Here is a 12060-nt window from a genome sequence, read left to right as displayed (position 1 = left end):
CTGGAGGGAGCCCGGGCCCGGCCCCGCGGGGACCCGCCGGGGAGCGCCGCCCGGCCCCCCCGCGCACATGGCGGCGCGGCRGCCGCATGTGACCGCCGTCACCTGACCAACATGGCCGGGGCCGCCCCCGCCGCCGCTCGCCGCGGCTGAGCCGCCGCCGCCGCCGCCAGGTAACGCGGGGCCGCCGGGGCGGAGAGGGGCTCCCCGGGGGGGTGAGAGCTCTCCGGAGCTGTCCTCGGGCCCGCGGGGCTCAGCCCGGTTCTGCCGTCTTCCCGGCTGGTGGCGATGGCCCTACGGGGCACCGGTCCGGGGCCGCCTGGCCGGCCGTGGCCATGGCTCGGTGCTGGGGACCTGCTCCTTGTTGTGACCATCCTTTGTGTCGCTCCCGTGGCCCCCCTCCCTGGCCCTGGCTTTGTAGAGTTCCCGTTGTGTCCCCAACACGGGGGTTATGCTGCAGAGATGCTATCGTGTACCCCYTCCAGCCGCGGAGGTGCCATTGTGTCCCCACCACTACCCTGCGGCTGCAGATGGCCCGTYATGTCCTTCTGTACATCCCGTCACGTTCCTATGTCTCTTGTTGGAGCTGTGAATGTCCCACTGTGTCCCTCAGGAGGTGCCCTCACATCCCTCTCTCTGGCTGGGATGTGCCTTTGTGTGTCCCCCCACCCATCCTACACCTGCAGAAGTCCCATCCTGTCCCTTCCCGCAGCACTTGGCTGTGYGAGTCCCCATCACGCCCTCCTGTCCAGCTGCACAGGTCCCACCTTGTCCCTCACAACCAGGGCTGGTCCCTTCTCACCCCCCACACGTTGGCACAGTGACCAAGCTCCTCAAATCAGCTTTTTTTCCACCCAGCTGCTCACGGGGAAGTGAAACTTGCTGCTGGCTGGGGAGGGCAGGGTGGTGCTGCACCGCTCCGCTCGCTCACAGCCTGTCTTTGCCGCCTTTCTCCGGGCAGAACCCAGCATGGAAAGCTTCCTGCAGAGCGTGGAGAAGGACCTGAACATCTACCGCCGGCAGCTGGCCCCCGAGAGGACCCACGTCACCGCCTTCGTGCCGGCGAAATGGCTGCAGAGCCTCAAGGAGCGCCGGGCGCTGCCGGCCGCCTGCCCACGGCCCGAGGGGCTGAGCGAGGTGGAGGTCAGGACGTTCCTGCAGCACTCGGTGCAGAAGCTGCCGGCGGGCTGGACGCGGGTGGAGATCCACGGGCTGCGCAAGGCCCGGCTGCGGTACCCACTGCAGGTGCAGCCCCCTGACCAGGGCTGCTGCAGCACCGTGGACACTTTGCACGGCTTCATGCGGAGCGTGGCCGCTCAGAACTACCACAACCTGTGGGGCCGGGCTCACGGGCTGTACGCCCGGCCCTACCGGCACCCAGACGCGCCGCCCACCGTGCCGGCACTGGACGCGCTGCGGGCTGCCCTGCACAGAGCCTACGGCTGCCCCGTGCTCCAGGTGGGCAGGAACGCTCCTGGTACTTCCCCTGCCAAGGAGAGCAYGGCCAAAGGGGTGCCCTCGTGCCCCAACGTGCTGCAGGCTGAGGCGCTGCTGGAGTCGGCCGACATGCTGTACATCATCTACCCCTATGTGCAGTACTGCCTGCACGACATCGTGACCTTCAGCCCGGCCAAGCTGACCAACAGCCATGCCAAAATCCTCTTCCTCCTCTTCCACGTGCTGCAGGCCATGAGGGCTTGTCACCAGGCGGGTCTGGCTTGTGGAGATTTCTCCCTTCGGGACGTGGCTGTGGATGAGAAGCTGTGCAGCCGGCTGCGGGTGAACTTCAGAGGGTACGAGGAGCCGGGGGAGGAAGAAGAGAATCTGGAAGGAGTGAGCGAGCAAAGCTGCATGCAAAAGCAGGAGGCGACGTGCAGTGCCTGCCAGAAGGACCTCCGAGACCTGGTGTTGCAGTGGGTGCACGGGCAGGTCAGCAACTTCGACTACCTGATGCGTCTGAACAGCCTGGCTGGGAGGAGAATGGGAGACCCCAACTACCACCCGGTTCTTCCGTGGGTGGTGGACTTCACCACTAAAAATGGCAAGTTCAGGGACCTGAGGAAATCAAAGTTCCGCCTCAACAAGGGAGACAAGCAGCTGGACTTCACCTACGAGATGACCAAGCAGGCGTTCGTGGCAGGGGGATYGAGCGGGGAGCAGCTGCACGTCCCCCACCACATCTCTGACGTCCTTTCGGACATCACCTACTACGTGTACACGGCGCGCAGGACGCCCAAGGCGCTGCTGTGCTGCCACGTGAGGTCCCAGTGGGAGCCCAACGAGTACCCGGCCAGCATGGAGCGCATGCAGAGCTGGACACCGGACGAGTGCATCCCGGAGTTTTACACCGACCCYTCCATCTTCCGCTCCATCCACCCGGACATGCCCGACCTGGACGTGCCGTCGTGGTGCAGCTCCTACGAGGAGTTCATCGAGGTTCACCGCATGCTGCTGGAGAGCCGGGAAGTGTCGCAGGACCTGCACCACTGGATCGACCTCACCTTCGGCTACAAGCTGCTGGGGAAGGATGCGGTCAAGGAGAAGAACGTCTGCCTGCACCTGGTCGACAACCACACGCACCTGACCACCTACGGGGTGGTGCAGCTCTTTGACCAGCCCCACCCCAAGCGCATGGTGGGAGCTGCCTACACTCCCGCTGAAGCTCCAGCCATTGCCCGGCCTCTGCTCCAGAACATCCGCGAGGCTGTGGTTTTGGAGGACATCCCAGGCCAGGTGACGGATGTGGTCAATGGGCTGGTGCTGGAGGCTACTCCCAGTGAAACCAGCTGGTCTGGAGAGAAACCCACGGCTGGGGAGGATGATTTGGAGCAAGGCACGGAAGCCCTGGATTCCATCGCTGCTCCTGGTCGAGCTGCTGAGCAGCCCTGTGCCACCGTGCCTCCAGCACAGCCCCCCACCCTCCCTGCTTATACCCCCGATGGCAAATCCTCCGGGGTCCGGCCGCTCCGTCGGAGCAAGGCAGGCGCTGTGGATCAGCTCGACGTGAAGATCACTCTTCCTGAAGGCTTCAATCCGCTCCAGGCCCTGGAAGAGCTGGAGAAACTGGACAATTTCTTGGTGAAAGGCTTAAGCAGCGAGATGCAGCTGATGGAGCAGCCGTGGGAAGRGCCGCCCGTGGGTCTCTCGGACCTTTTCCAGAGGGACATGCAAGCCCTGGGCATTGTGGTGGCTGAGATTATCTTTGCACCGAGGCTTCGACCTTCCAAGCCGGATGCGTCGCTGCTGGAGCGGTTCCTGATGGTGCGGAATCTCTGCCGTTACCATCCCAAGGAGATCCCGGCCCCGCTCCAGCACGTGCTGCATGTCCTGCTGCAGCTCAGCGTGCCCGTGGAGAAGCTGCTGAAGGCCAGCAAGGGCAAGGGCGCAGTGCAGCTGTTTGAGTACAAACCCATCTCRCAGGGCCTCCCCCCGCCCTGCCCCACGCAGCTCCTCAGCCCCTTCAGCTCCATCGTGCCCTTCCCCACCTACTTCCCRGCTCTGCACAAGTTCATCTTCACCTATCAGGCAAAGAAGATCGAGGATGAAGGGCAGGGCCGGGAGCTCGTTTTCCAGCTGTGGCAGCAGCTGGAGGGGATCCTTTCTGAAATCACTCCTGAGGGCTTGGAGATCCTTCTGCCTTTCATACTATCTCTGATGTCCGARGAAAACACCGCTGTCTACGCAGCGTGGTACCTCTTTGAACCCATAGCTAAATCCCTSGGGCCCAAGAATGCCAACAAATACCTGCTGAAGCCCCTGATCGGAGCCTACGAGACRCCCTGCTCCCGCCACGGCAGGTTCTACCTGTACACAGACTGCTTTGTGGCCCAGCTGATCGTGCGCCTGGGGCTGCAGTCCTTCCTYCTGAACCTGCTGCCCCACATCCTGCAGATCCTCGTGGGCATCGAGAGCTCRAGGGAGGAGAGCAAATCCTTCCTTGGCACCGCCGAGGACGACGAGAGCGGAGGGGAGAGCCCGGTGTCGTGCGTGTTTGGGGAGGAAATCAAGATGGACGTGGAGCACAGCTCTGCTGCTCTCGACCTCCTGGACTACACCTCTGGGGTCAGCTTCCATGACCAGGCCTACCTGCCYGAGGGGGAGGACTTCCAGAGTGGCCTCTATGTCGGGGAATCCCTGCAGCCCCAGGAGCAGGAATCGCTCAGCCTCGGCCGGCTCAGTGACAAGAGCAGCGCCAGCGAGGTGTCCCTGGGTGAGGACAGACCTGCAGATGGGGACTCCCAGAAGGACAAGAGCAGCTTGAAGTCGGTGGACAGCAGCCAGGACCTGAAGCAGAGCGAGGACTCGGAGGAGGAGGAAGAAGAGCACGATGAAGAGGAGCACGAGGAAGCGGCGGCTGACGCGGAGCTGACGGTGGTGGTGGATGCTGCTGGCGCCTCCGTGGATGTCACCCTGGCTGAGGACAGCAGTGAGCCCGAGGATGGGGAGGGAGAGGAGCTGCCAGACCACTCTGATGATAAAGAGCAGAGCATTCTGCTGGGTAAGGCCCTGCCAGCACCCAGGCTGTCGGCTGAGCCCAGAGAAGTGGGAAATGGGTCCAAATTTGGGGGTGTGTGGGGACAGCGATGGAGCCAGTGTGAAAGGCCAGGTCTGTGTGTGGGTCTGAGAGTCAGGGTTGGGGCAGCCGGGCCTGATAGCTTAATCTGAGCCATGCTGGGCTCTGTCCTTGTCACTGCTGYTGTTTTGCAGACACAGCCTGTAAGATGGTGAGGTGGCTCTCGGCCAAGCTGGGCCCGACCGTCACCTCCCGCTTCATCGCCAGGAACCTGCTCCGGCTGCTCACGTCCTGCTACGTTGGTAATGCCTGTTCCTGGGGGTGGGCTGTGCCCTSATCTGCCTGCTGCTGGCTCGGGTGTGGCTGCTGCTTCGGCTCTCACCGTGTGTTGTTCTCCGGGCAGGCCCCACCAGGCAGCAGTTTGTACCGAGCAGCGATGAGAACAGCCCCCTGAGCACAGGAAACATCTACCAGAAACGGCCCGTGCTGGGAGATCAGGTGTCCAAGCCCGTGCTGGCCTGCCTCGTGCACGTGGCATATTTGTATGGAGAGCCTGTCCTCACCTACCAGTACCTGCCCTACATCAGCTACCTGGTCAGTATTGCCTTTTTCTCTTCTCTGTTCGGGTAAAAGCTGTGTCCAGGCACAAAGGAAAGATGTAAAGAAATCAGTCCAGYCTCACTAGGAGCCTCCTGCATGAAAACTGAGCTTGGCTGGGCTCTGTCTGGACCAGAGTGGGCTGAGAAAGGCAGGAGGGGCACTTTGACCCCCTACCACAAGCTCCAGACTGCTCCCAGCAAAGCACWCAACTGTGTTCATACCCCTCCCTCCCTCTCAGACCTGAATCTGACGAGTGAAACCAGAAAAAAAACTTCTGCTTTTCTGGGCGAGCGTGCCCAAAGAGAGCTGGCACGAGGGTGGGATTGTGATATCAGGCAGGRGGAGCAGCTCGGGCTGCTGTGGGATTGCTGGAGTGAGCGTTCACAGAGGTCTGTGTGGGCTGATAGGGATRAACTTGGGGGGAGAATAACGGGTTTTCAACGGCATGAAAAGCACTGGCAAGACTCTCTGACTTTTCAGCTTGAAATTGGTAGCTGAACAGCAAGAGAGAAATGTGTAACGCAGCTGTTGAAAAACTTAAATTTTCATCAAGAAGTAAAAAGTTCTGAATGTTTTAAACAGGCTTGTTTTTCATATTGCTCCCTTTTTGGTGGTTGTAAACGCTTTGGTTATGGATTATCGTTTAAATGGAAAACTTCAGTAGCTTTCTGATAATTTAAACATAGAGGAAAAGAGGCCACAGCTGTTCATTTAAAGAAAACAAAAAGGCATTGTCAATTTTTCCAGCGTTGAGGGGGAGACTTTTTAGGGGGGGGAAAAAAAAATCCCATTTTTCAGCAAAACCATTCTCCACCCTGTTGCAATCATAGCTCCAGCTGTTCTGCTTTGCTCTCCTAAGCTCATTGCTTGGGGGCACGGAGGGGATTAATACCCCTGTGAAACAGCATTTGGCAACCTGATATTGGAGCGATGGAACTGGCGGGTCACAAATGGGATAAAGTCAATCCTTCTGGCAGGATTTGGCAGGGTGGCTATTTTGTGAGAGGAAGAGCCTCTGTGATGAGCTGGAAGATGGCAGGTGTACAAGAAATATAGCGGAAACTGGGAATTGTCTCTGGGTTTTGTTATTGGCTCTCCTTTCTTGGGTGTTTGATTTGTCTAGGAGTTGGGAAATAGGACGGTCTAGAAAGAAATATTTCAGTGTTGCTGCTGATGTTATTAACTCTTTGGCACTGCCATAACAGCAGCAGCACATTGTCAGCAAAAAAAGATGTGCAGTTCTGCCTCACAAAATTACCAGCAGCTGGATTTCTAGAAGTCAGCAGCGGGTTTGCCTGTCACTTGTGCTTGGATATTTCACTCCAGGACTCCTCCTCTGCAGGCTGGGGGATGCAGACACTGATTTTTGCTTTTAAATTCTGTGTGTGTAAGAGTTTCCCCTCTTCCTGTGCTGGTGCCATGGCCATTTTCTCCAAGCTCACCTCTCATGTTGGGTTTTTRGGCTCATCCCTCGAGTGCCAGGCAGGATTTGCTGTTGAGACTCCTCTTCCAGGAGCTGTGACCAGCACTGCCATGCTGGGCTTGAGGCTGAGCTGGGGTGACCCCGGGGTCAYCCTTGCTGTGTCCTGGCGGGCAGARGTGGCCCTGGCACCAAAGGTGTCCCTTTCACAGGTTGCACCTGGCAGTGGCTCTGGTGGCATCCGGCTCAACAGCCGGAAGGAGGCCGGGCTCCTGGCYGCGGTGACACTGACACAGAAGATCGTGGTGTGTCTGTCAGACACCACACTGATGGACATCCTCCCCAAGATCAGTCAGGAGGTGCTGCTCCCCGTGCTGGGTTTCCTCACTTCACCAGCCATCGGGTAAGCGCTGCAGAACYGGCACAAAATCAGGGATTTGGGAAYGGTTCCGKGGGGGCTTTAATGCTGCTGTGGTTGGTGGGATATTTCTGCCCTGAGCTGCGTCCCTTTGCACTGCTTAAAGCATTCTGGTTGGACTGACAAGGCAGGAAGCAYGAAACAGGATGGGGAAAAGGGATGTGTGGAGGGTTAATCTGGTAATAGATGTCATGTTCAGTTTCCCCAGCGGAGCCCAGGCCCGGGTTGTCCTGTGYGTTAAGACAATCAGCCTCATTGCCTTGATCTGCCTGCGGATCGGGCAGGAGATGGTGCAGCAGCACTTGAGTGACACAGTGAGGACCTTCTTTGGGGCATTCTCRCTGCTGCAGGAGCTGCAGGAGCAGGTCAGTGATGTGGGAAGGGATGTGGGGGGCACACTTAGCTGTTTGTGTGGTAACAACGTCTGATCTTGGGTTTATCTGATCTCGCTTTTCCTGTCCAGGGCTTGACAGCGGAGTCGCTGAGCAGCTGTGAGGTGCCAGTGATGGAGGTGCCCCTTTCAGACGGGAAACTGCTGGCCCTGGATCCATCTGTGCTGCTGGAGTTACAGAARGTGTTCAACCCCGAGATGGCCTACATCACCTACATCCCCTTCTCCTGCTTGCTGGGTATGGCTTGGCCACTAGCTCTGTGCTCTGGGCCTGTRTGCAGGGCCTGAACTCTGGAGAAATCAGGGTAGAGGGCTTCGGGGGGAAACCCACAGCTTCTATGGCATGGCTTGGTCTGATTCCTGGCTTGGGAGCCCACTGGGCTTCAGGCTGCTTTGGCTGGGAGCAGATGTGGGGGATCAGTGTTCACATCCTTGTGCTGACCCTGTTCTGGGGATGATGATGATGATGATGATGATGATGATGATGATGATGATGGGACAGTCCTTCCCTTGCAGCCATGCTGTCTCTCTCCTCAGGCGACGTTATCCGGACGGTTGTGCCCAACCACTCTCTGGTTGAGAAGCTGGCCAGCCTCCACCTGGAGAGCGTCAACCCCAAGAACCTRCAGGTCGTGGGCCTGGAGCAAACCCCGAGCACGGACCAAGACCCTCGAGGGGCCGAGCCCTTCTCCAGCCCCAGCGAGGACACTCACTCAGGCACTTTTGGGAGTGTGCTGGTGGGGAACCGCATCCAGGTGCCCRTGGACACGCAGCGGGAAGGTCTGGGCTTGCTCCGCCTCAGCGCTGGCACCGATGGGTTCATTGCCAGCTCGAGCAGTGAGGAGAACGCCCTGAAGCACGACCTGCCCCGCAGCACCCACATGCTGTGCGGGAACTGGCTGGCCTACTGGCAGTACGAGATCGGGGTGAGCCAGCACGACCCGCGCTTCCACTTCCACCAGATCAAGCTGCAGAGTTTCTCAGGGCATTCCGGGGCCATCAAGTGCGTGGCTCCGCTGGGCAGCGAGGATTTCTTCCTGAGTGGCAGCAAGGACAAGACCGTGCGCCTTTGGCCCCTGTACAACTACGGGGACGGCACCAGCGAGGTGCCACCGCGCTTCACCTACGCTGAGCACAAGAAATCCGTGTTCTACGTGAGCCAGCTGGAGGCACCGCAGCACGTGGTGAGCTGTGACGGCACCGTGCACATCTGGGACCAGTTCACAGGTGAGAAGGGACAGGGTGAGGAGCTGGAGAGAGCTGGTGCAGCCCTCATGGCAGGGGTTGTGCTGAGTTTGGATGGCTCCTGTTAAAAACCAGTGCAGAGCTGGAGGTTTGCTGTGTGCCTTGTCCTGCCATGAGATCTCTGTCTGGTGTTCACAGGCAAACTCCTGCGGACTTTTGATGAGTTGGACAGCAAAGTGCCCATYACAGCTGTGACCACCATGCCACCTCCCTACCACAGCATCTCTGTGGCCAGCGCAGACTCCGTGCTGAGGTTCATCGACCACAGGAAGCCGGGACTACAGGTAGGGTTGTGGTGGTCAGTGAGCCACAATCCTGCATTCCTGTGCTTAACGATGGTCCAAAGCCTACATCCCAAATCCCAAAACCAGCTGTGATGACTCCATGGCRACCAGCTTGTCCCTTAAATGCCTGATCTTGGTGCCCCAGCTGGACTGTCTCTCTTGCAGCACGAGTTCCGCCTGGCCAGCGGGGTGAGTGCAGGGCTCATCCGCTGCCTGGCCGTCAGTCCGAGCGGCCGCAGCGTCATGGCYGGCTTCTCCTCCGGCTTCATCGTGCTGCTGGACACCAGGACGGGGCTCATCATGCGGGGCTGGCCYGCCCACGAGGGAGACATCCTGCAGATCAAGGTGAGAGGCTCGGCTGGGATCAGGGTGGGGCTGTGTGGGGCATCCTTCCTTCAGGGCTTGTCTGCTCCACCCTTGCTCCATCCCTTGCAGTGTCCCTGAGAGGCTGCYCAAGCCCTCCTGCCCATGGCTGGTGCTGCTGCCAGCTGTTCTCTGTCCAACTCRTGCTGCCAGAGCTCAGCCCTCCTGGCTTTCAGTCCCTGCCAGGCAGGTCTGCAGCAGGGGCAGGGAGGAGCCATGGCTCCTGTGAAGGAGCAAATGTGTTGCTTTCTCCACGGGGCTCTCGGCTTCCCTGGGAGCGTGTTGCTCTAATGAGTAACTCTTGTCCATATTTACCCACCCCAGGGAGCAGTGCTGGGTCTCCAGTGTCCTCGACCCAAACGTGGGTTAAACAAAGTTCAGCAGTGTGGGTTGTTTACCCTCTCACTAGCTCTGCTAATACTCAGCTCCAGGCTTCTCCTACCCTCAGCCGTATTTTCAGCTGTGAGAGTGCCTCCCAAGTCCTTTTCCTGAGAAGGAAGATAGTTTGGCAGGTGAYTTAGTGGAGAGGGAGGCCACAAGCAGTCCCTTTACCCACTGCAGTAGTAACAGATGATGAATGAGTTGTGGGAGCAGGGTGTTTTTGAGAAGAGGCACAGCCCGTCTCTGGGATGGGATTGCCAGCTACCAGAGCATCCTTTRGCATGCAGTGTCCAGCCAAGGCCTTGCTAAGCTGCTCAGTACCATCAGCTGCCTGGAAATGGCTGGGATTGTTCAAAGGGGTTGCACTGTGACCGCTGGATCATTGCAGCCGCCTGCTGATCTCATGTGCARCAGCAGACTGGGAGTTCTTACAGGAATGTTGGTTCACTGGCCTTTCCTCTCCTGCAGGCTGCAGAGGGCAATGTGCTGATCAGCTCCTCTTCGGATCATTCCCTGACCGTGTGGAAGGAGCTGGAGCAGAAACCTTTGCACCACTACAAATCCGCCTCCGAGCCCATCCACGCCTTYGACCTCTACGGTAACGAGGTGGTCACGGGCACCGTGGCCAACAAGATCGGGGTCTACTCCATGCTGGAGTCCTCAGTCCTGCCCACCAGCACGACCAAGCTGAGCTCAGAGAACTTTCGGGGCACACTGACCAGCCTGGCAGTGCTGCCCACAAAGTGCCATCTCCTGCTGGGCTCGGACAACGGCATCATTCGGCTCCTGGCGTAGTGACCCCCACTCTGTGTGACCCCAATCTGGCTGTCCCACAGAGCTGTGCTGGAGCTGGAAGCCAGCAGCGTGGCTTTTGGAGGAGGCASAGTCAGATGTTTCTGAGCAGAGGATGCAGGGGGAGGTGTACTTATTCCATCTCTAACCTCTTCCTGTATCTTGGAAAAGAAAAAAGCCATAACTGAGAAACCTCCGCTGCTGCTGGGCGAGATGTTGGGCGTTGTAGGTCACTGTCACCCCTGCAGAGAGGCCTGGAGCTTTCCTTACCACGTGTGCCTGATCCCCAGGGGACTGTGAGCTGCCCTMCACAGTAACAGGGACCACAGGTACCCTCCCCCCTTCAGCTAAGGGGTAGGAGGTGCCTCTTGACAAAACACCACAGTTTAGCTACTGCCACCTGCACTGACCCTTCCCTCGCACCCCCAAACCACTGAACAGCCTCGTTAGGATGGCATTAAGGCCTGGGAACTGCTGCATCTCCTGTGGTCRGTGCTGGAAGCCCAGAGGAGGTGCTCTGTGAGCTTTGGGTTGTGCCAGCTGAGCTGGAGCCTGCATGGGAGGAGGAGAGGTTGACAGAGCCCTCCTGCTGCCGTGCTGGCTCCAGGGCAAGGCCTGGAATGGAAGCCAGCCAAGGCACCAACCCCATGTGCTCCACCAGCTCCTGTAGGAACAGCCTGCTGCACAGGGGCAGACTGGGGTGGGAAGGAGACTTTCTAGGGGTCTCATGGACTAGATGCTTCCATTTTGGCTTCTGGAGCAGCAGGGTAGAGCTGTTGTTGTTTCCTGCCCCAGCATCCCATGATGATGTAAGGGGTGAGGAATGCCACGTGCACCGTGCACTGGCACCCTCGGTAAATCCTAATCCTCTCCTTCGTGCTGGTCAGGCTCCTGGGGAAGACAGGACAGTGAAAAGGTGCTCAGTTTTGTCCCCTCCTGCCCTTGTAGGGTGAGAGGCAGGAGGAGGCATGATCCAGCATGGTCTCTCTCTGACCTTCCCTTTGGGACAGCCATGTCTGTCCCCACCCCAAAGGCAMAGAGGGTGCTCTTTGCCCCACCCGTAGGAGCAGTTCCCTCACTTCCATTGCAGCCCTTTTCCCATCCACCCTTCAGCCTCGGCAGAGCCGGGAKCAGGGGTGCTGGAAGCCCTTATCTTGGGCAGAGGAGGAGCCTGCTCTGGGTCATCCTGGGAGGGGAAAGGGCTTCCATCCAGCTGCCACCTGCAGCTGGGGAGGTGAGTGCTTGGCCAGTGCTGTCCTTCCCTGCCCAAGGGGAGCTCTCAGTCCCGTGTTGCCTATTAACCATTTGCAATAGATGTAAATATTTACTTCTAATAAACTCTTTGAAAGAGCTGCAGAGCTGGCTGTGTGTGTGTGGAAGTTCTCCTGAAGGGGCTGGGAGTGCACAGCTGCTCCTCTTGTGTCCTGGGGGAGCTGCAGGATGGATGCTGTGAAGATGTAGGATAATCCCTGGATGTAGGACCGACTCTGCTGCACAGAATTTGCTTTCCCAGAYGTGGTGGCAGAGCTCAGATCTGTCACCCATTGTTTGGGGTGAGTTTAGGAACCAAGAGTTCCTGCAAGGAGTGGATGACTGGAAGATCCTATCAGTGCTTCTGCTGGTCCTCAGTGATTCCTGTCCCACCGAGGACATGGA

The 12060-nt window shown here is 58.7% G+C and overlaps 1 protein-coding gene across 1 annotated transcript; it reads left to right on the top strand.

Moving 5' to 3' along the window:
* The first annotated feature begins 40 nt into the window (after positions 1-40).
* Positions 41-11754, top strand: WDR81 (WD repeat domain 81). Its single transcript, XM_057381558.1, has 11 exons — positions 41-170; positions 959-4495; positions 4705-4812; positions 4914-5104; positions 6743-6933; positions 7148-7313; positions 7412-7577; positions 7877-8566; positions 8723-8868; positions 9034-9213; positions 10081-11754. Exons 2-11 carry the CDS (start codon positions 967-969, stop codon positions 10405-10407), a joined length of 5694 nt encoding a protein of 1897 aa, XP_057237541.1. The 5' UTR covers positions 41-170; positions 959-966; the 3' UTR covers positions 10408-11754.
* The last annotated feature ends 306 nt before the right edge of the window (positions 11755-12060 follow it).

Source organism: Malurus melanocephalus, unplaced genomic scaffold (genome assembly GCF_030028575.1).
Source record: "Malurus melanocephalus ecotype Western Australia unplaced genomic scaffold, MMel_1.1 scaffold_515, whole genome shotgun sequence".
NCBI classification, from domain to species: domain Eukaryota; kingdom Metazoa; phylum Chordata; class Aves; order Passeriformes; family Maluridae; genus Malurus; species Malurus melanocephalus.
The sequence above is the reverse complement of the archived record's forward strand: the minus strand, read 5'-3'. Positions and strand labels throughout refer to the sequence as shown.